Here is a 23,731-nt window from a genome sequence, read left to right as displayed (position 1 = left end):
AAGCACGAAGATGTATCGAAATTTGATGTAACGTTTTTGGTGGAATGGAATGAAAGGAGATGTAGCGTCATATGTGGAACGATGTCTAGCATGCCAACAAGTGAAGGCCTTACACCAAAGGCCATATGGGAAGTTGCAACCACTCGAAATCCCCGAATAGAAGTGGGAGCATCTAGCTATGGATTTCGTGACGGGTTTGCCAAAGTCACAGAAGGGCAACACTGCGATTTGGGTGATCAGCGATCGACTAACTAAAAGCGCGCACTTTTTACCAATTCGAATTACTTATGGCGCGGACAAATTAGCAAAACTCTATGTGAATGAGATTGTGTGTTTGCATGGAGTGCCAAAGACCATTGTGTCCGACCGCGATACGAAGATCACATCAAAGTTTTGGATGAGTTTGCAACGTGAATTGGGCACACAACTGAACTTCAGCACTGCTTATCACCTGCAATCGGACGGACAGTCAGAGAGGACGATTCAAACGCTTGAGGATATGCTGCGAGCCATTGTCGTAGATCGAGGGGAAAGTTATGAAGCTGTTCTACCGTTGGTTGAATTCGCCTACAACAATAGCTACCAAGCGACGATCGATATGGCTCCGTATGAAGCCTTGTATGGCAGGAAGTGTCAATCCCCACTCTATTGGGATGAAGTTGGCGAGAGAAGATGTTAGGACCCGACGTTATAAAGGATATGACCGAAATTGCGCATCAAATCCGCGCAAGGATCAAGGAAGCTCAAGATAGGCAGAAGTCGTATGCTGACGTGCGTCGAACGGAAATCAAATTCGACATTGGTAACAAAGTGTTCTTGAAAGTATCCCCGACGAGAGGAGTTGTGAGGTTTGGAGTGAAAGGCAAGCTGAAACCGCGTTTTGTAGGACCGTACGAGATTATCGATGAACTAGGTCTTGTAGCTTACCGCTTAGCGTTACCTCCCAGCTTTGGGAATGTGCACAACGTGTTCCATGTGTCACAGTTACGCAAGTACGTGTTCGACCCCATGCATGTGATTCATCAAGAGGAAGTGATCCTAACCCTCGACATGAGCTACGAGGAAGGCCCGAGGCAATCCTAGATCGGAAGGTACAAGAGTTGTGAAACAAGTCAATAGCGTCCGTGAAGGTGTTGTGGAAACGCCATGGTCCCGAGGAAGCCACGTGGGAGTTAGAAGATAAATTGAAAGAAAAGTTCCCCGAGTTGTTTATGTGAGACGATCAAATTTCGGGACGAAATTTCTGTTAAGAGGGGAAGGATGTAACATCCCAAAAATTTGCGATGTTTATTTAATAAGTTGATTTGAACTTTCAATTATGAAACTTTTGTTTCTATGCGATTAAGTGAATTATGTGAAATAATTGTCGTGGGTGATGTGGAATGAAGTGGTTGATATTTTTTTTATAATTTCCAATGTGGAGAAATAATTTAATAGGATCATGCATATATTTTTCCGAGCCAATTCATTGGAGTTTTCGTCCCTTCCTAATTTTTTGGAAATAGTATTACATTTCTTGGATTTAATTAATTGTTTTGGGATATTTATCCAAATTAAATCCAAACCAAATTATCCCTAATTTGTACAACATGGAATCCGAACTCTAACGTATTCTTTTGGAGTTTTCGAAAAATCCCCTATTTAATAGGAGGATGAATTATTTTTCCTTGATTTAATTGGTGCTTTATTGATTCCCTTCTTTTTAATTAAATCCAATTAAATCATGTCACATTTTATTTCTTCACTCAAATTAAATTAAGAGTTGAATTATTCCTTGTGGCTAAATAAGCCAATTTTCGGCCCCCCTCTATTTTGTACAAGAGATTATAATTGTTACCTAATTTATGGGAGTCTTTTCCTATAAAGAAACTACCAAATTTAAGTCCTATTCTATTTAATTGAGGATTTAAATAATTTTCTTGTGCACACTCCTTGAATTTTCGGCCCCCTCATTATTTTTCCTACTTGGAGATTTACTTTATTTTGTTCCTTTGTTTATGGAATATTCATTGTTTTATTTCCTAAATTGTAGATCCATTTTCTCTCCAAGCAAATACCAAATAATTCCTTGTTAATTCCCAGCCATAAATTTCGAAAGTTATGCCTTCTTTTTAATTGTGGGATTTTAATTATTGGCCTCTATTTTATTCCTCCACAATTAATTAATTTTATGGGATTAAACCCCATTCCCTCAAAATTTTCGCCACTCTCCTCTCTCCCTCTCTCTCTCACACGCCTCTCCTCTCCCACACACATTCTATCCAAAAATCATCCATTCAATCCTTGTTCTTGCATCCATTGAAGTTAATTTTCAAGAGTCTCCAACGAATCGCATCAATTCTTGTTGCTACCGATTCATTTTCATCAAGAAAGGTATATTTGATTCACTTTCCCTCAATCTTTTCATATAATCCTTGTTCTTGAACCCTACATGCATATAGTGAGTGTAGGAATGATAGATCGCAAAATTTATCTGTGGGAAAGTGTGTATGCATGAGAACTTTGATAATTATGCGATTTTGATTGAGTTTATGTGAAGTTTGATTTGAATCTTCGGTGAATGATGTGAGTTTATGTGCAAACATAATTACGAGAACTTTTTTGAGCATGATTTTGTGTTATAAGCATGAAAAATTTGTGTTTGGATGATTGAGGAAGAAACCCTAATTTCGAATTTGTGAGCCTGAAATCTGTGACGTTCGAACAGCAGTTTCTGATGTGTAATTTACCTAACAAACGATCGAATTTTGATGTGAAAATTTTACTGAATACATTTCAAGGTGTTTTCTGTGTCTCGTGTTAATTTCAGCTCTTTTTGTCGAAAAATGGATTTTTAATAAATGTCTGAAGTTGACTGCGCAATTCTGCCAGAAACTTGTGTTCTCGCCCAGAAAGTTCCGTATTCTGTTTGACCGACCAAATGACCTCCTTTTGATGTGATTCTTGAACTAAATGAACATTTTATGTGTCTTCTGAGTCGTGTAAAATGTTCAACCTCATTGGACATTGGATGAATTTATGGTGAATTTTTCAAATGAACTGCGCAATGCTGCCAGAATTTTTATGTTCCGACCAGAGAGTTGTATAAATGTTTTGACTGACCAAATGCTATGATTTGAGTGTGAAACTTTAACTGAATGAACTTCAATGTGTATACTATGTTGTGACCAAATTTTAGCTTCATATGAGGTCGGATGAATGTTTGGTGATTTTTACAAACCAACCGCGCAGTTCTGCCAGTTTTGTTGTTATGTGAAAATATCACTTGTTGCTAAGTTTGATGAACTATATGATGCATGTATGATTTGGGAAAGTATCCTATGACGTGATTATGTGTGACACGTTGAGAAATATTATGGCATGTTTTTCCTTATGTCGATGAATGATGGGATGGGTAATTTAAGGGAAACGATAAAAAGGAACAAAAGGACATGCATGATAACATAAGTTTATGGAAAGCTGATTGTGTTGTCGTTGGCAAGGGTGATTGAGTATACGTGAGCTCGAGGAACAAGAGTTGCATAAGTTGGAATTGTGTTGTTAAGCAATCGAGGTGGGCTTTCTTTTCAAACCTTTTTATTTTCTGAAAATACGATGCGGTGTTATAAGGGTGGTTTAACTTGTTATGTCATGCCATATTATTTTGTTTGTGAGATTGTTGTCTGATGCCTAGTTCGTCTGAGCTTGCTCCGTTAGGCTATATTGTTGTGTTGTGAAACGAATTTGGGTCTGAGTAGGGCCGCAAACCCTATCAGGCTGTGTACACTGGTGGGATCGTGAGCCATCCTTGCTAGTCGGCCGTTCTCGTGGGCGAATAGTGTGGCCACACTTTCGTCGCACTGTGATATGATGATTGTGATTGATGGAATGATGTGAAAAGTGGGGAGATAAATTGTCTGGCCAGACTTGAAATGTTTTTGTGTTCTCGTGATATTTCTTACTACATATAAAACTCGAGATCACTGGTATGGATGACATAACTAATATAAAAATGTTTTCGGTATGAGCCCATTAAGTACAACAAGTACTCAGCCCTGGATATTATTTTTCTTATGTGCAGGTTGAGCGGGATGTTGCGGAGGATGTTGAGTTGGCCTTAGGATGCGTTGTGTCTTCATACATAGGCATTATCCTTGACTCTCTTTAAACCTTATTTCCGCTGCTATGTTTTTTTTTAACTATGTTTCACTACTTTAATCTTTTACGTACTATGTTTGAGTAAGTTTTGGTTGTGTCAGGCTTGAAACGAGTATTTACAATGTTACTTGAAAATGATGTCTCCCGCTCTTTAAACTAAATGTTTTCTTAGGAGTTGATTGAGTTTTAATATTTATTGTTTCTTCGCTGCTTCTTTTAAAAGTGTTTATCATAAGTCTTTTTATTTAATAGTAAAATTATAACTTTAAGCTTCTTTAAAACAAAAAAAAAATTTTCATCCTTTAAGTTAATTAAGTTTTCATAAAAGGCTATCCTTGCATGTTGTATCACGATCGCCGCATTTGTAGTACCCCTAGTATGGGCGGTCGTGACAAAGAAGCATAGATTAATGCGCGGCAACCTCCGGCTAAGGTGCGGCGATCCGCCACAAAAGCGCGGCGAACAGATTTGCCCTAAGTTCCTCTTCAAGATTTATCAAATTTTGCAGCCCTTTTCCTTATTTGAGAGGGGTGATTTTTCCCCTATAAATACCCCCTCAAGCTTCAAATCATGACGAGCTACTCTACGAGGCGTTTGCTCGTTTCAAAGCCCTCTTCCGCAATTGCCCCAACCACGGTTTTACCGTGGACCATCAGGTAGAAATTATTTATAATGGTTTCAATGAAAAAATTTGTGCCATGTTGGATTCAGGCGCGAATGGAGGATTCTTGCGGAAGACCGGACCGGATGCCATGACGGTCATTGAGGAGTTCGCCACCAACAGCAGGGGATGGTAGAAAGAAAGGCACAACTCGAGGAGAGTAGCAAAAATAGAGGAGGCTGAGGAGAGCTCCTTTGCAAAGGAATTGGCCGAACTCAAAGTGCGGGTTAATCAAATGGATATATCGAGAAAAGAGGATCCGGTTACACCGACCTCCGTCATCGCAGTCGCCAAACCCGACACTCCTACCCCTCCTATGGAAGATGTCAACTACGTACAACAAGGAGGCCGCCCCAACAGACCATATAACAACAATTATCGCCATTACCAGTGGGCGGTAATTTCAATAATTATAATGGGAACCGTCCTCATCCTAACCTTTCATACTCTAATAATAATTTCTTGCAACCCCCCGCATGATTTAATGCTAGCAAAGGTGGAGTAGTTGAGCCTATCAAGAAGGAGAAAAAGTATGACCAAGGCATCATGAAGATTTTAGAGGTGCTTGTGCAAGATAGAAAATCCAGCGATACAAAGATTGGGGTCGTGGAAGCAAGGTTGAACAATCTCGAGGCCGGAATAACCACAATTGCCACTGCCGTCTTAAACATTCAAACTCAAATGGACCAAGTCCACAAGAAAATTGTAGAGGACAAGGCAAAGGCAGTAGCACGAGTGGCGGACATAAACAAGAAGTGGGTTGCCAAGCAAAAGGAGGAAGACAGCGCCTCCGGCGCCAAATCTGGGCACTACCCGATAGCTGGCGGACCGCCGCACACCCCGCAATAGCCAGCCGCTGGGTCACAGTATGGATTCTGCCTGACGCCCGGCCGACTGCCGCACATCCCGCAGCGACCCGCCATTGAGGAGGCAGAAGCACCCGCAAAAAAGGAACTTATGCGGCACAACGGGATTGTACTCCCCTTCCAACCGAAGAAGTTCAAGCTAGAAGAGCAATTCAAGCATTTTCTTAATATGTTTTGCAAGGTCCATACTAATATTCCTCTCGTTGAATCTTTGCAGGAAATACCTAAGTAAGCGAAGCTACTAAGGGAGGCAGTGATTAGAAAGAAGAAGCCCACAAAAGCTGACCTTAAGTTGCCTCACCATTGCAGCGAGATCATCTAAAGGGAGAGGGAAGTGAAGCAAATAGATCCCGGTCAGTTCATAATTTGGTGTTCGATTGGAAAAGGGAAAGTGGATAAGGCCCTTTGCGATCTAGGGGCCAACATCAATCTCATGCCATTGAAGTACTACGAGAAGCTCAAAATCGGGTCTCTCAAAACGTCAGATGTAAGCATAAGGTTAGCCGACAACACGACCATCAAAACAGTGGGCATGATTGAGGATGTTTTGATAAAGGTAGATGATTTCATCTTCCCTCCTGATTTCATTATTCTTGACATGAAAGTAGACAAAAATGTGCCTCTAATCTTAAGCAGAGATTTTTTAGCCACATGCAAAGCTCTAATTGATGTAGGTTTAGGAAAGATCACGATAAGTGACAACTATAGCCGCTCAACCTACAAGAGTGAGAGCGAGATGCTTAAGTATGAAGAGGCGCAACAAGCAAAGATGGAACAAGAGCGGTCATGGTGACCGATTTGTCTAAGCCTTATGATCCATTTGCAGTGGAGGATCTTTATACCTCTACCATTTACATTGTCAACAACGTACCTAAGTCTCCTAAAAAAGGGCGAGCCTAATCTTACTAATCCTATTTTGCAGAAAAGTTCAAGAGAAAAAGAAAGAAGAAGACTCCACCTCAAGATGACCCCAAAATCTACATGATCAAAACCGCCAATGGGAAGTACAAGTGGTGGAAGAAGTTGGGGACTAAGTTGGTTCCGTTTGCAGTTTTCAACATGAAAGTCATTGATCCGCCCACTTAGTGGGCCACTTCAAGTCGAGCGAGCGACATAAAACAAAGGCGCTTGTCGGGAGGCAACCCAATTTGTTCTTTTCTTTAATTTCCTTCGGTTTTGTTTTTCTGTTTTTCCTTTAAATTTTCGTGCATTTTATGTCCACATAAAAAAAATTTAACGAGTGGCAACCGCCGCACAATCCACGGCGGTCGTTACTGATTGTTCAGTGTGCATGAATAGGCCGGGCTCTAGGCGGACATAGGGCGGGCCAGAGTAACCGTCGCGCGGGCTGCAGCGGCCCGCCAGAAATGTGCCTTTTTTTCGTAATGCGTGTGGCAGACCACCGCATGTCTCGCGGCAGTCGCCATGGAGAGGCAGACGCGAATTTTCGCGTATATAAGGTATGTTTTCCATTCCTTTCTCTTTCCTTCTCCAATTTTTTCCTTGCACACGACCCCCACTATTATATATCACCAAAATTGACACACCCCCACTCTCATTCTCTCATTCCATTCCAAGTTTAAATCTTTCATCCATCAATTCACTCCGAAACAAGGTATGAATCCTACACTTAATTTCTGAGTTTTGTTTGAATTTTTCCATGTATTTTTGCTCTTTTATCGATGAATTGTCCGGTTGAAAAGCATGTTTTAGTATGGGGGATGAGTTTGTGATGATCATACTTGTTCTTCATGGTTAGATTTTGCATATGGTGGTGAATTATTGATTTTCTTTTGGTGAATTCCCTCTTGTTCTTAGTGTTTATATGTTGCAATCATGTTCATATCATTGTGAGACTATTATTACTTCCATGAATTGCAATACATGTGTAGTTATAGAGATTTTTGGAATGTGTTGATTTTGTTAATATGTCTCTACATGGGGGATGAATTCACGTTGGGGGATGGATTGTTTGTGTTCTAAAATGTTGATTTAGTTTTACAAGATCACATGCTACAAGTTAGGATGCTTTTGTTAGGGTTTGTATACTAGAAATCATCTTTCGAGTGATTGAATACTGTAAAACTCTAATTATTATTTTCCAATGAATGCAACAGATTAATTTTGTCATGATGTTGTTACGTTTTACATTTAATGGGCGTTTATTGCATATTTACATGTACAAGCGAACATAACAAAGTCTAAGTCTTTGTTTTAGAAGACCGGTTGTGGGTTGCGCTCAATTTAAGGTACGCGGTCAGTCCTGAACAAAGAAAAATAATAATTTCACAACCTAGATAGACCTAGACTACCTATCGTGTAAAGTTGCAATGTCAGTTCGATTATTTGTAAGCCTTATTGAAATAAGATAGCGTTGGTGTGGTATAGCTTTAAATGAATCTAACAGCAAGATGAGTCTTTATGCTATCTACTGAAAGACGAGGTCTTGATAATTAATTTCTTAATTAATGTACGTTAGCATTGAGCATACGATATTGAGTATCTACTACTTTGACTTACCACATGTGCGGGTTTTTCGTCACCCAACGATCCAGATATATTGGGTAGTGGTGATCATTAACTGGCGGTGCTAAGATTGATATTATGTTGAATCGTGCGCGAGGAGAGTCTCGTTTGATAACATCCACAAGAGGAGCTCGAAATAAGGTTTTATTATTCGAAACCTAGCTAGTTGGAGTTTTATTACTCTATGAATAATAAATAAGAGTTTCTTACTAAGTCCACTCTTGGAGATTAAAATATGTTAATTAATTAAGTACATAGCAGACATTGATTAATTAATGGATGTTTCTATGTTAAGCACGGGAAATGAATTACACACACAAAAGGAAACTCGGAATACTTGTAATTTCGGATTTGGAAAGACAGTGCAATATTATTTCTATAGTGGCTGCTTGTAATATTCCAATATAAACTTGTATTAAATTGTGGGTTCAATTTGATTAGTAAAAAGCTAATTAGGTGATGCATGTCCAAATTCTTCCTTAGATCCCTGACTAGGCCCAATATGTGACTTAATATAAATAGGAGAATAAAGGAGACAAAAAATACACTTTTCGTAATCATAATTTTCGTCCCTCTCCATCTAGAGAGAGAATCGAAAATTGCTCTCCTTCCGTGAGCAGGTTTCTGTCTTCGTTATTTAAGTCCTAGTGCACTGGTGAGATTTAACCAAACAAATATCAGTCTACAGTCCGGGACACCAGTCAGAAGATCCGAGGTCGAGTTCTCAAGATCTTCACGTGGAGAACACGCAAGCCATCTTCGATTCTCAAGGGAATCAACGAGGTAAATTGGCTAACTCCGTAGTACGCATGTTTTAGGGATATTTTGTGCTAAAGCATGTTTATAATTCAAGTTGCGAGCATGATACATGGGATAATTACGCGAATAGAGTTTGTCTAAATAATCTACTAAATAGATCAGTTTTATGTGATCCGTTAGAACGCACGCTTCCGCTACCAACCCCTTCAATTGGTATCAGAGCCAGTCTTTGGCTCTGATTATTTGGATTTAATTTTTGCGAAATTCATGTATGCATGTGTTATTTGATTACGAAGCATGTTCTTGTTGGTTTTTGTTTAATTTTATGCATGTTGAACTTAAGAACAATCGAATCAAAGAACTTGAATTTTTCGATCGTACGAGACGTGCGATCCGTCGGTGCTCGCCCCGAGACGGATCACATCATGCACGATCGGGATAGGGTAGTCGATTGAGTGGGAGCCGAGGGATCGCGATCACAAGGTGACGCGCAAACGAACGTGGGCACGTGCGCGCCGCTGACCGAGACCGCACGCCCTGGCGGAACCCGCGACGGTGGCTAACGAGGAGTGGTGGTTCATCCGAGAACCACCGAGACACCACGAGCCACCAAATCAGGAACCCTAAGTGGAAGAACCAGCACCCCGACGAGACGCCAGGCCTACAGCGTCGCACCGGTATGCGTGTCACTGGCTTGGTAAGTGGGAGCCGCTGGGGCGAGACGGCCAACACAGGTGGTAGGGCTGGCCGAGAGCGGGGACGCCACCGAGCGAGCCGCTGGTCGAGAGTTCGCACCACCCGACGGGTCACGGTGCTGCGACGGGTAGCGAGACGCTGGCCGAGAGCCAGCGCCATCCGTCGAGATGGCTGGCCGAGACGCGTCAGCACCCGACGGTCGAGATGGCCGAGGCGGGTGGTCGACGCTGGCTGAGAAGCACGCCGAGTGCAGGGGCCACCCGAAGGCGTGCTTATGCCCGAGACGCCGTGTGCGTCATTATCCGGCGACGAACTCGTCGGATTTTCATCGTTCATCGTTCGTGCAAACCTCGTGCGATGAGATAACTATGAAAGATTATTTTAATGATTATTTAATTTTTTTAATTAAAAGATATCATTAAAATATTATTATTTAATAGAAATAAAATCATTTTGGAAGATTTCCCTAGATTCTAGGAATATTTTTATTATTATTATCTATATCTATGTAAATAAATAATATTATTTTATTCCTAGATGATATAGACAAGAATAATTTAATAGTTTTCTAATATTTATATATCTAGAATCCTAATTAGGATAGATATGTATGAATACATTAAATAATAAAACTTCTCTTCCTAATCTTGAACATGGAAATAATTTGAATTTAATTTTTCATGTCTTAAATAACCTTTATTTTAGATATATCTTATAGTAGACATGAATAAGAATTAGATTCTAGAACATTACATTCCTAAAGGAAGATACCAATTATGAATAAAAGATTTAATTATCCATCATATTAAATACCAACAGAATTTAATCAAAGCATTCATCTGCCTTAAGGCTAACGATAATTAAATAAAAACCATAACCAAAATATCTAAGCTATAATTACGAACTCAACGTTTGTATATGGTCTCCATCAATTGGTCTGCAATTTATGAATTTTTTTTAATATTATCGCCACCTGCTCTGTGGGGGCAATAATCCTAAGAAATAGCGAGTTAATGAGGGCGGACTTCTCAAATATAAATAGTATGAACTAGAATGTGGTTTTCAATATTATCGACACCTGCTCTGTGGGGACAATAATCCTAAGAAACTACGAGATTCAGAAGTTAACACAGAATTTATGGGATAGCTTGATCTTGTTAGCAACACATGAGCATTGTTATGGGAGTGTGTTGTAGGAATGAGACTCTGTAATGCTAAATTCGGTGGTCTTGCTTAGGCAACATTAGGCGGCCATGCCACTCTGTGGTCTCTGGACTATTCGTCGGTGTTGTGACCAGTAAAATTGTAAGATTTCTATGTGTATTGACTTCCTCTGGAGGGTACAAAATTTTAATTTTACAGTTGTAAGATTTTGAAAAGTTTTATGGTTAATCTAATCAAACTTCTTACATAAGTTTATGACAAATGGTAAAAACTCTGTTTTGCAGTGCAAATCAAATTGTTAATATGTCGTTCAGTCCTCTTTCTAAAATTCTTAAAGAAAACAAACTCGAGGACCAAAATTACATAGAATGGAAGCAAAACTTGGACATCAATCTTACAGCAGAAGAGTACAACATTGGACTCACAACCCCGCGACCTCCAGTGCCGCCGGCCAACGCAGCGGCATGAGTCACAGATGCACACAGACAGTGGCATAAGGCGAATGAGATGGCTAAGTGCTATATGTTGGCATCCATGTCATTAGTGCTCAAGCATCAGCATTCAGCCATGGAAACAGCCGTCGAGATCATGCAGAATCTCAAGAATCTCTTTGGTACTCAGAATCGAACGGCAAAGTCTAAAGCCTTTCGGAGTATCATGTCACAGACGATGAAGGAAGGCTCGTCTGTGAGGGACCATGTCCTCGAGATGATGGGCCACCTCAACCAGATTGAGGTCTTGGGAGGGACGATCGATCTCGAGTCCTAGGTGACTATTATCCTTCAAAGTCTTCCCCCTAGCTTCCAACAGTTCAAGCTCAATTTCGAGATGAACAAAAGGAACTACACCTTGGCAAAGTTGTTGACTGAACTTCAGTCGGCAGAGGACCTTATGGTCCAAGCTAAGGCGGCCATGATGGCTTCGGTGCCTCGTTCCTCTGGCTTCAAGCCTAGCAAAAGAAAAAGGCAGGCACCGAACTCAGAGTCGGGAAAAGTGACTAAGGGAAAGAAGAAGAAGAAGAGGGCAAAGAAGAAGCCCATGGGGAAGTGTTTCAAGCGTGGAGAAAGGGCAAGGCTACAGGTATGCACCAAGCTTTAGTCGTCGAGTCATGTTTGGCTTCGATATCTACTTGCACTTGGGTAATTGACACAGTAGCCACTGATCATATTTGTTTTGATCCTGACTTAATGCAGGTGACATGGCGGCTACATGATCGTGAGATCGAAGTCCAGCTGGGCGACGCTACAAAAGTGGCGGTCGTTGCAGTGGGAGACGTTTATTTGCATTTTAGTAGTGATAGATTTTTTATTTTGAAGAATGTTTTGTTGATTCCTTCTTTTAGAAGAAATTTAATTTCAGTTTCTAAATTAGTTTTTGATGGATATTCGATTTCTTTTAATGACAACTGCGTTATTAAGAAAGATGACTCTAATATCTGTCGTGGTATCATGGAAAACGATCTGTACACAATCACATCTACACAGTTTAATAATCGCAAATCAGAACTCAATACAACATCGAAAATTTCAAAGAAACGAAAGGAACCTTCAAGTTCAATGAACGAAACGTACTTATGGCACCTTAGACTTGGTCATGCCAATGAAAGGAGGATCCATTCTCTTGTTCAACAAGATCTAATTAAAGGTCTAGAGAAGGAACCTTTTCATAAGTGTGAGTCATGCTTAGAAGGCAAGATGACCAAGTGGCCTTTTCAGGCTAAGGGCAATAGCGCCAAGGAAGTACTTGAACTCGTTCATTCCAATGTATGTGGACCAATGTCTACTGAAGCAAGAGGTGGTTTTCGATACTTCATCACATTCATTAATGACTTCTCAAAAATTGGATATGTCTATTTGATGACCCATAAGTCAGAGTCTTTTGACAAGTTCAAGAACTTTAAGGCTCAAGTGGAGAAGTATCATGGTAAGAGTATCAAATGCCTGCGATCTAATCATGGAGGCGAATACCTTAGTACCGAGTTTTAGACTACTTATTGGAGTCGGGAATAGAATCCCAACTGACTGCGCTGGGCACGCCCCAGCAGAACGGCGTAGCTGAAAGAATGAACAGGACCTTGTTAAACATGGTCCGATCGATGATGAGTTATGCACAACTACCTATTTCGTTTTGGGGATATGCCTTGCTTTCTGCAAGCCATAAATTAGACAATTTACCGTCAAAATCCGTACCTACTACTCCTTATGAGTTGTGGACTGGGCGCAAGCCCAATCTAGCACATCTCAAGATTTGGGGTTGCCTGGCTCATGTATTGGAAAATGATCCAACTAAGCTAGGATCAAGGACGGAGGTATGTTTGTTTATAGGGTACCCCAGATGGATGAAAGGTTATGAATTCTTTAGTCTCCGAGATAAGAAAGTTATTGTGAGCACTCACGCCACATTCTTAGAGGAAGACTATGTAATAAATCATAAACCCAGCAGTGAAGTGGCTCTTGAAGAGCTAACTTCTGTCATAAGTTCCATTAACAAAGAACAAGTACCAAGTATACAAACAATTTCCTAAACTTCAACTTCTACTCCAAGTATTGTAGTGCCGCGCCGCAGTGGGAGGGTCTCGCATGAGCCCGATAGATACATTGGTTTGGGGGAATCCATGGATCACTCCTCGGACAACAATGTATTAGATCCCTGGAACTTTGCGGAGGCGCTGACAGATGTGGATCATTGGGAATGGGTAAAAGCAATGGATTCAGAACTACAATCTATGATAGACAAAGACGTCTACGATTTGTCCGTCCTACCCGAAATGGAAAAGAGTGACAATTATTATGTGACGGAGGGAATAGTGTATATTTTTAATCAGAGCCAAGTGATAAAAGTGATACTGCATCTGCATAGCATTGGCAGAAACCTAAAAATCTTCCAAGATGGATCGCATTAAAATCCATTAATGATGGCCCAATCTTATTGTATATTTTGAATTCAGACCCAATTTCAGCTACATTAATCATCACTGATGGTCCAGTATTGAATAGTACTAGTATCCGACATGTCAATAAGAGCATCAGCAATGGCGGACGTCGCCGCGGAATTCCCACCGGCGTGCGGGAATTCCGTGGCCGACATCCGCCATTGTGCGTCCCATGCACAGATACGGAATTTCGCGAAGGAATTCGCAGTTCCGTTGCGTTCCGCGGAATTTCGCGGGGAATTCCGCACTGACGTCCGCCATTGCGTTGACTCGCGCGGAATTCCCGTTTAATGCATTAAACGACCAGTGCATGGGCGTTGGTCCGGCCGTCAACTTTGTCGCCAACGGCAACTAGCACCACATGGGCTATTATTTGGCGGATGAGATATACCCTATGTGGCCCGTCTTTGTGAAGACGATCAGATGCCCAACAGATGAAACGAAGATATATTTTGCGGGTCGCCAGGAGGCAGAGCGCAAGGATGTGGAGGGGGCATTCGGGGTGCTACAGGCTCGATGGGCGGCAGTGAAGGGTCCAGCACGGCTGTGGTATGTTGACAACATCGCCGACATCATGTACGCATGTATTATCATGCACAACATGATTGTCGAAGATGAAGGTCCAAACTGACTGATTGGACCAACGATGACGCTGATGCTGCGGGTCCAAGCCACGGCATGATCACTAGCAATGTCCGCATGGGGATACCCCACGACGATGTCGATCGAGTCTGTGCATTCGCCGACATGCACCAAAAACAAGCCCATGTTCGACTCCAGAACGATATTATTAAAGAAGTATGGCAGCGGAGAGGTCGTCATTGATGTGGGGGTGGGCATTATTGAAATGTATTTTTTAATTTGGTGAAATGAACTTTTCTTTTTTTTATTAATGGAATACTTTTCTTACTTCCAGAAATTGTTTAATTTGTGAATTTGTGAATTTTTTTATTGTGGGAATTCCTTTGGGAATTCTGCGGGGAATTCCGCCACTGTGCTGTGAGAATTCCGTATGACGTGGCAGTGCAGTGGGAAGTCTGTATGATATTGCAGGAGGTGTTTTTAGGAATTCCGCGGAAAATTTCACGGGGAATTCTGCGCCACTGCTGATGCTATAAGGCCATCCACAATAGGCGCCCAGCGACCGCCCAGCCGAGCGCCGGTGCTGGGCGGTTCGCTGGGCGGTCTATTGCAGTCGCCCAGCGGACGATTGGAGAGAGAAACCGCGCAGCGCTGGGCGGTGCGCTGGGCGATCCGCTCGGCGCTATTGCAGCGCCCGAATCGCCCAGCGCGATTTTTTTTTTAAATTCGAATTTTTGAAATTCGAATTTTTTAAAAAAAATCAAATATAAAAAAATATTATTTATTTATAAAAATTGTTTTCTATATATAAAAATCAATTTTATAAATAAATTTATACTAGAAATTCGTAATAGCCCATATATATTTAATGGGCTTGCGAATTTATGAAACTCATTCTTGGTTGTCTCTCTTTTATAGAGACATCCTTGAATGTTTTATGTTCCACTTTCGATTTGGGACAAACTCATTCTTGGTTGCCTCTATTTTATAGAGACATCCTTGAATGTTTTATGTTCCACTTTCGATGTGGGACAAACTCATTCAAGGATGTTTCTCTTTTATAGAGAGATATCCATGAATGTTTTATGTTCCACTTTCGATGTGGGACAAACTCATTCAAGGATGTTTCTCTTTTATAGAGAGATATCCTTGAATGTTTTATGTTCCACTTTCGATGTGGGACAATCTCATTCAAGGATTTTCTATAAAATTTTATTTTAAATTATGTCATTTTTATTTTTTTAAGATTTTAATTATGTCTTTTTTTATTTTTTAACTTTAAGTTGTAATGTTATTTTAAATTTTTATTTGTAAATTTAATTAATGTAATTTTTTTTAATTATGTAATTTTTAAATTTTATTAATATTAGTGAATTTTCCCGTATATGTCTCGTAAATTAAATTTCGTATATTGCGTTATTGTTAATCATTGCATTTTGTATATATTTGTTAATAGTGATCTGGATAGTATATGGCTAGGCTATTGCTGGGCTATTTGCTTGTTTTGATGATGTGGCAGGAGGATTTTTAGTGCTGATGATGTGGCAGTGACTAGGCTATGGCTGGGTTATTGCTGAGCTATTTCTATTGTGGATGGCCTAATGAACACAAGATATGAATGTTATATCTGTGGGCCCTACACGCCCAAAACCCATCAGAATTTATTTTTCTCACCCTTCCTTCCATACCAAAGAACTTCAACCCCTCCTTATTTTTTCTCTCTACTTTTTACACCCTACCTAAAACCTAAAAATGGGAGAAGCACGCAGCGGCGGCCACCATTTCCCGGTGGGTTCCGTTGTTGAAGTGCTGGATAAAGAGGCAGGCGTGCATTTAGTTTCCACCGTGGTCCCTCCGCCCAGAAACATCGAGCCCGAAAATGAGGGGAAGCTTTACGTCAGGTACAGATATCTCCCGTTGCGCAGAGGCCGGTCGGGACGCCTGCGCGAGTTCGTGGACGTGTCGTCCGTGCGCCCGACGCCCCCTCCCCACAAGGCGAGCAAGCGCTTCGAGCTGAACGACGTCGTCGAAGCGTACCACATTGGCGGCTGGTGGGAGGGCGTCGTCACTGCCGTGTCGGACGGCGGCGAGAAGCTCGTGGTGACGTTTGAAAACCCGCCTGAGCCTGACGAGCTCCGGTTTGCGAGGTCGAATCTGCGGCCGCTCTGGGATTGGGTCGATGGGGTTTGGACCTGGCCTCAGAGAAAGGGGGAAAATGGGGCCTTGAAGGTGGGAAAGAAGGTAGAAGTGTCGATTGATTGTGATTTGGATTTTGATTTTGATTTTGATTTTGATTTTAGGGTTGCTTGGTTTCCCGCGGTGATTGTGAGGAATTTGGGGAATGGGGTTTATTCGGTGAAATTGAAGGATAAAAATGTTAAATGTGTTGGTATTAGGCCTTCCCCTCCGGTTCTAGATGATGGGGAATTTAGGGTTGGTGAGAAAGTGGATGCGTTCTTCGATTGTGGGTGGTGGACTGGATTTATTATAAAGAAGGTTAAGATGAACGAGTACATTGTGCTTTTTGAGGACATGAATTCTACTAAGCAATTGAATCGCTCGGAATTGAGGCCGCATTTGGAATGGAAGGATGGGAAATGGCTCATTCATCATGATGGCGCCGCCTCTTCCTCACCAAAGTCTAAAAGGAAAAGAAAATCGAGTTTTTCTTCTTTGAAAAGGCACAAGCCCCAAACTGAATATGATCGCGATGTCCATCAATTGATCGATGAAGATTCTAGGGCTCCAAATGAAGAAACAGAGCACATTGATAAAGACGGTGATGATATTGAATATAATCGCGATGTGCAGCAATTGATCGATGAAGATTCTAGGGCTCCAAATGAAGAAACAGAGCACATTGATAAAGACGGTGATGATATTGAATATAATCGCGATGTGCAGCAATTGATCGATGAAGATTCTAGGGCTCCAAATGAAGAAACAGAGCATATTGATAAAGACGGTGATGATATTGAATATAATCGCGATGTGCAGCAATTGATCGATGAAGATTCTAGGGCTCCAAATGAAGAAACAGAGCATATTGATAAAGACGGTGATGATATTGAATATAATCGCGATGTGCAGCAATTGATCGATGAAGATTCTAGGGCTCCAAATGAAGAAACAGAGCACATTGATAAAGACGGTGATGATATTGAATATAATCGCGATGTGCAGCAATTGATCAATGAAGATTCTAGGGCTCCAAATAAAGAAACTGAGCACATTGATAAAGATGGTGATGATGTTGAATATGATCACGGTGTGCAGCAATTGATCAATGAAGATTCTAGGGCTCCAAATAAAGAAACAGAGCACATTGATAAAGACGGTGATGATGTTGAATATGATCACGGTGTGCAGCAATTGAACGGTGAAGATTCTATTTCTAGGGCTCCAAATGAGGATAGTGTGCAGCAACTTCCGTTTGTGAAACGTAACGCTATTTGGAAATCCATAGAGTGGACGGAGGTGCTGCAGAGGATGCCACATTTTGAGCCACTGCGCGCCTTCAGGGAGAACCAGCGGGAGGGGTTGGCGATAGCGTGTATGGTGACCTTCACGAACATGGTGGAGGCGAGCCGCAGGTTGAAGTTAACAGACCCCAAGAGTGAGATGGACGACATCCAGGAGACGCTGGTGGACTTGGAAACGTTTGGTTTTCACGTTGGGGAGGTGAGGGAGCGGGTGACCAAGTTGTTGAAGGCCAAGGAGGAGGCGGAGAGGCTGGATGTTGAGGCTAAGGGGATCTTGGAGCAGATTGAGACGCGGAGTATGACGAGGGAAAGGGTTGAGAGGGAGATGCGGGAGATGAACATGCATATTGGGAGGCTGCAGGAGCGGCTTAAGCTGGCGGAGGTGGAGGAGGAGAAGGAAGTGGAGGAGATCGGGCGTTTGCAGGCTAGGTTGGAGAAGAATCAGAAGCAGGTAGAGAGTTTGAGGTCTGATTTTGAAGCCTCTGTTAGCAATGGCGATTGATGATTTTGAAGGAGAGGAAGGCAAGTTAGTAGTTGAACTAAGTGTTGATGTGTTTTGTAACTGCTGTTAAGCTTTGTGTTTTGTAACTGCTGTTAAGCTGTGTGTTTGTAGAGAGAGGGAGATGAAATGAGGTGCAGATAATTGGATATATGCTGAAATGAAATCTATGGTTAAGTTGCGTATTTTAATTTTCATTATATTCCTAAAACTATACGGATTGATGCTTTCATGAGAAGTAGGAGAGCAGCTGTAATTGATCCAAAGTTGATGCTTTCTTTGATTATACATGACTAAGATCAAAGCCAGAGCATCTTCTTGAGTGCCAACAAAAACTTCTGGAACAGATGGAGTGCAGCCCTCCCATGCTTCTGCTCGTCTAGCTCCGTTTTATGGCATGGCACATGCAGCAGCAGGTCCTCTTGCTGAAGTTCACCACAGCATTCTTTGCACCGAGTTTTACCACATTTATCTCCATAAAAACTTTGCATGTTTTTGAAGTTAAAACTATTTCAAAATTTGACATTATGTCTTGAGATTTTTTGTTTTGTTTGTTTGTTTGGTGATGATGATGGTTTTTGGTGCTAGTGGGAAAAGTTGAGTTTTTGAGTGTGTTGATTTGTTTAATGCACATATTTATTTTGGAAAGGTCAAAATTCTTTTATATCAAGCTGTAGATATGTAACACTCTACCTGCCCCGTTCGGTTAACCATATAAAATAATGGTGGATAATAATATAGGATACAACAAAGATGGGTTTTTTTGATAGAATGAGCTTTATTTAAGATTGATTAAGTCGAGGGTGTAAGGCTAGAATGGGCTTTATCTAGGAATGATTTAGTCAGAGGGTGTAAGGCTAGATGAATAGTCTAATTAAAATAGTCAAATTGCATTAGTTATGTGCGGGCATCTTACTGATTTTTTCAACGGAACACCAATTTAAAGGGTGACACTTAATACTGATTAATAGTGCATAACGAACAGACACATACTAGTAATATTTTGTCCAAAACATCTTATTCCAAATAGCGTGTGAACATCTTGCTCGAGTCTTTATGATCAATTTTTGCTATACGAATTATTATTCGATATCTTTGTGCATATTCAATCCTTGAATATGTCCTTAGTTGTATCTCAGGCCTTGCTATCACTAGCAAAGTGTAGTCGACAAAATGAAAACTATTTGGTATGCAAAAGTAAACAACATCCAACTTCTTCAATATTTATTAGTTGTGAATCATAATTTATTAAAGCGTCCGGAGTTTATCATAACTACAGGTCTTACATAATAAAGGCAAGTATACAAATTTTCCATGTAATTAATCTGATAAATATCAAATTCTTCCACCAAAAAGCCCCAGACAAAAAAAGGGGGGATATCAAGATCACCCTCGCATTATTATTCATCCCAAATTGGTGTGGTTCCTCCTAATAATGGAATGACAAAGAGGTGTCAGTACAACAGAATCCGGTGGAGAACGGGGGTATCACGTATTCTCTGGGAAACGAGTTCCTGAGAAAGCAGCACGAATAGACACATCATGCTCCAAATTTGAGCCATGACAAGAATTACCTGGAGGGAAGACCAGTTCGGTAGTTTTCCAAAACCGAACCATCTGTTTTATGGAAGATACTTGAACAGTATTATCGGGATTAAACATATTCAGTTTCATTCAACTTGAGATTTTAGCTTCGCCTTCTTGGTTAGAGCTACTACCACCAATTGAAGAGGCAATGCCCTGCTCAAAATGATGAATGCCAAATTCAGGAATCGCCCCGCTTCTAGAGAATGTTGAGCCAATTGAAGCGCTTGAGCTGTTCGCAGAGGACAAATTTGATGAGGCATCTGTGCTGAAACCCGAGAGAAGTTCAGGCCTCAAGTCCAAGGAAGATGATGATGATGGGGCCAAAGTCGCATTAGTAGATCCAACAGGGTAAGGCGCTACTGGCATATCAGTCAGAGAAGATGCAGATGTACTGTAACTCAAAGCTCTCATTGGGTGATCAAATTTGCACGAGGGCCCAAATTTGCATACTCCATTTTGTGCATAGTGGGAGCAAAGGGGTGCGCCCTAAGAACAAACCAAATAAATTTTGAGAAACACTATGTACAAGGACAACAGAATGTAGTATTACCGAGATGCGACATGAAGCAAATAGTAGAATTGATAACAACACGTTGCAAGCAAATGGCTGGTCTTATTATTCTATAAGCATACGCTATAATCAATTCTGAGATGCGAGGAGGATCAAACACTTACAGGGCGCATTGGAAGGCCCGTGGGACTGAGTAGAACAAATGATTTTTGTGTACTCCACTCTGGTGGATGATGATATTTACACGTCACTCCAAATTTACAATCCCCAGTCCTCAAATAATACTGGCATTCTGGTTGACCGGGCCTGTCAGGAAAAGTATGTTCCTTCTGGCTGCTGCTGGAGGGACCAGCCAAAGAAGTACCGGAAAGATGTGCCCCCATGTATGTAGTTGTTGAAGGAGGTAACCGTGGTATCCCATAAACTGGGCTTGCACCGATGGTAGGTTGAGTACTTTGCAGGGCACCAGGGCTAACTTGTGCCTATATCATTTATATCTACAATTTAGTAAAAGACCACGACATATCTGCAAGAATCTGTAAAACAGAAGTCAAAGGGATGTACAGAATATGGATTCCAGCCAGGAACTGGAACACCGCCAGGCGTGAGGAGCATAGGAGCATAACTCCCAGGAACATATGATCCTGGAAGCATGGTTGGCCTAGGAACAGGCCAGTTTCCATGAAGAACCCCATATTGTTGAGAAGATTGAACTGAAGGAGACTGCACAGTTGAATACAGTGTAGGTGTAGGCATAATTGCTGGACCAGCCAAAGGCCCGGGGCCAGCACTAGGGGTGGGCATCTGTATCCCAGCTGGCTGTGGATGATGAAATTTACATGTTACACCAAACTTGCATTGCCCTGTTCTAATATAATATGAGCATTCCTTTTCTCCCTGCAACGAAGAACACCCTATGAGACAACTGAGTGATTCGAGACAGACATTTAAGCGAACTATAAAAAGAATACAGTAAACAGCGTAAACAAGCATTGCAGTTATTGAACAGAGACCTGTCGCAATGGATAACCATAAAAATTGAGTGTGAGTGGAGATGAAGATCCAGTTCCATGCTTTGGGTGGTGATATTTGCAAGATGCACCAAATTTACACATTCCCGTCCGCATGTAGTACTACAATCATGACCTCAATAGATAGCATAAAGTTTAAAGATCAAGAATTATACAAATTAGCAATAATTGGTGATAATAATGAGAGTTCTTAGAAACAATTAGATGACGTGCTTTTTTTGCTTAAAATGGTGGGTTAAGATTCATCATAGAGTAGCTGTAATGTCATGAAGAATAGAGTTTACGCTTCTGTGAGTTAGCATGCCGTGCCAGTATATGATATTTTAGAATAGACTCCAGCAAGCAATATCTGACAATAAGCAGCCCCAGGCACCATGGATCACTGGTAAACTAAAAACGTTTCATCGAGAACTAGGAAAAAGGTGAATCACATTAGGAGCAAGATCTAGCAAATGCACATGTGGTACTTTCAACAAGATTCAATCCTTGTACACTAGAGCTCAACATATTTAAACAGACAGAAGCAGCAAGATTTAGTTAATACGGAGTACATGATACATAGACTTACTGAACTTTACATCATTCAGTAATCAACGAGTTCCACAAACCACATCAGACATACAAGACAAAATGGACAACCACCAAAAACTTGCTTTTTTCCATAAGCCAAGAAGCAGGTGAGATTATGATTGGCCTGTAGTTACTATATCCATTTTCCACTTTCCACAAAATCAAGTACTAACTATTAAATGTAATGAGAAAATAATACACGAAAATTAGATGCTAAGCACATTGTACTGCTGAGCATAAAATGTGCACAGATTCCTCAGGGCAGAGTCAAGATTATATGCAATTGTATACCTGACAGACAGGTTCACCATGGCGTTCCGGGTACTCACCTCCAGTATCCCTTAAATCACCCATTACCTAGAGTCATGTGAAAACAAAAAGCTTAGTTTATGCATGTTTACAAAGTGATATTATCACCCAACATCATAAACAATTTCCTCTGCCAATTTAATCAAAACGGCGCCAATTTAATCAAAACGGCAAGATTCCACTCGGCCCTAGTTTCTATAACCACGAATGCAGCTCAATACATGGCTGTTCATTCGATGTGATCATCAAATTTCTTCCAAAGATTCTCTTTCCATTGCATCAAACCACTAAACCAACCAACCCCAAAAAAGGAACAAGAAATCGCATATCCCCGTTGATACTAGTCTGATATCTACGAATAAATGAATAAACAAGCCACCGAATTCCCCTCTTTAACATCATTATCAAACCAGTCGTGGATCAAAAAAAGGTTAAAATCCAACTCCAAGGCTAACAATTGAGGGCTTTTACCGCACTACGGTCACGCGGATGATTGAACCGGCAGCGATTGCCATAGCCACAGATTCCAGTTCTTAAGTAATAGATACAATCGGGCTCATCGGGCCTCTCAGGGTAAGATTCGGAACCGTCACCGAGGCCTAATCTCCACATAGGCTCTGCATTAACAAAATCAAACCTCAAATCAATCAGCATTATCCAAACTCGGAGCTAAAGTGAGTAAATTCCACTCAAATTTAAGCGAAATTCAAACGAAATTCACATGTAACTCGCCTTCCAGCCCGATTTCGCCCCCCGGCCTCGTCCATTCCGCCGCCGGATCCACCGACCTCGGCTCCATTGCCTGCGTCGCGCTATACCTATCCATGTTACACTCTCTCTCTCTCTCTCTCTCGAACTGACTAAATTATATACACTGTATAATGATATATATTATATACTGAAGCAATACACCACGTACTTGTATACATACGATATATATAACGTAATTTTGTACACAAAAGCTAGGCTTGATGTGTGATGGTGTGAAACGGAGGTTGTTTGATGAAGAAGAGGGGTTTGGTGGTTTTAGAGAGAGAGTAAGAGAATGACGAGAGAGAAAATGGGTTTTTATTATTCAACACAGCAGCCTTTTAGAGTGTCCACTATAGGGGCGGCCGCCCCAATCCGCCGCCGCCCCGCCGGCCAATAGTGCGAGAATCGTCCGTCCCGAGACGGACGAATTTTTTAGGGCGAACTGCCCTTCGGTGAGAAGAGTGCGAGGGCGCGCCGGGGAACCGCCGCGACGATAGGTGCGCCGGCTTATAGCGAGGCAGTGCGCGGTGCCCAGATACGGGGCGGACGAAATTTTTTTTCCTTTTTAAAAATTTAATTTAATTCACCTATAAATACAACTCATTCCCTTCATTATTTCACACCATTCCAACTCTTCACTCATACTTTCTCTCACTAAAATTTGTG

At 41.3% G+C, this 23,731-nt stretch overlaps 2 protein-coding genes across 4 annotated transcripts; one reads left to right on the top strand and one right to left on the bottom strand.

The window, feature by feature from the left end:
• The first annotated feature begins 16,005 nt into the window (after positions 1-16,005).
• On the top strand, positions 16,006-18,489 carry LOC121775274 (DUF724 domain-containing protein 3-like). 2 transcript variants are annotated; one of them, XM_042172333.1, is made up of 2 exons: positions 16,006-17,057; positions 17,151-18,489. In XM_042172333.1, exons 1-2 carry the CDS (start codon positions 16,076-16,078, stop codon positions 18,305-18,307), a joined length of 2,139 nt encoding a protein of 712 aa, XP_042028267.1. In that variant the 5' UTR covers positions 16,006-16,075; the 3' UTR covers positions 18,308-18,489. The 2 variants fall into 2 exon arrangements, with proteins under 2 accessions (XP_042028267.1, XP_042028266.1); XM_042172332.1 differs by having other exon boundaries at positions 16,006-18,489.
• Positions 18,490-19,517: 1,028 nt separating this feature from the next.
• On the bottom strand, positions 19,518-23,357 carry LOC121774921 (zinc finger CCCH domain-containing protein 58-like). 2 transcript variants are annotated; one of them, XR_006045067.1, is made up of 8 exons: positions 23,045-23,357; positions 22,784-22,929; positions 22,295-22,360; positions 21,416-21,535; positions 20,967-21,299; positions 20,567-20,884; positions 19,879-20,377; positions 19,518-19,733 (listed from the first exon to the last, which is right to left on the bottom strand). XR_006045067.1 is itself a non-coding variant. In XM_042171827.1 (7 exons), the coding sequence occupies exons 1-7, from the start codon at positions 23,136-23,138 to the stop codon at positions 19,979-19,981; spliced, it is 1,476 nt and encodes a 491-aa protein (XP_042027761.1). In that variant the 5' UTR covers positions 23,139-23,357; the 3' UTR covers positions 19,518-19,978. The 2 variants fall into 2 exon arrangements, 1 of the variants encoding a protein (XP_042027761.1); XM_042171827.1 differs by having other exon boundaries at positions 19,518-20,377.
• Positions 23,358-23,731: the final 374 nt, after the last annotated feature.

The sequence above is a fragment of the Salvia splendens genome, chromosome 17 (assembly GCF_004379255.2).
Source record: "Salvia splendens isolate huo1 chromosome 17, SspV2, whole genome shotgun sequence".
NCBI classification, from domain to species: domain Eukaryota; kingdom Viridiplantae; phylum Streptophyta; class Magnoliopsida; order Lamiales; family Lamiaceae; genus Salvia; species Salvia splendens.
The sequence above is the reverse complement of the archived record's forward strand: the minus strand, read 5'-3'. Positions and strand labels throughout refer to the sequence as shown.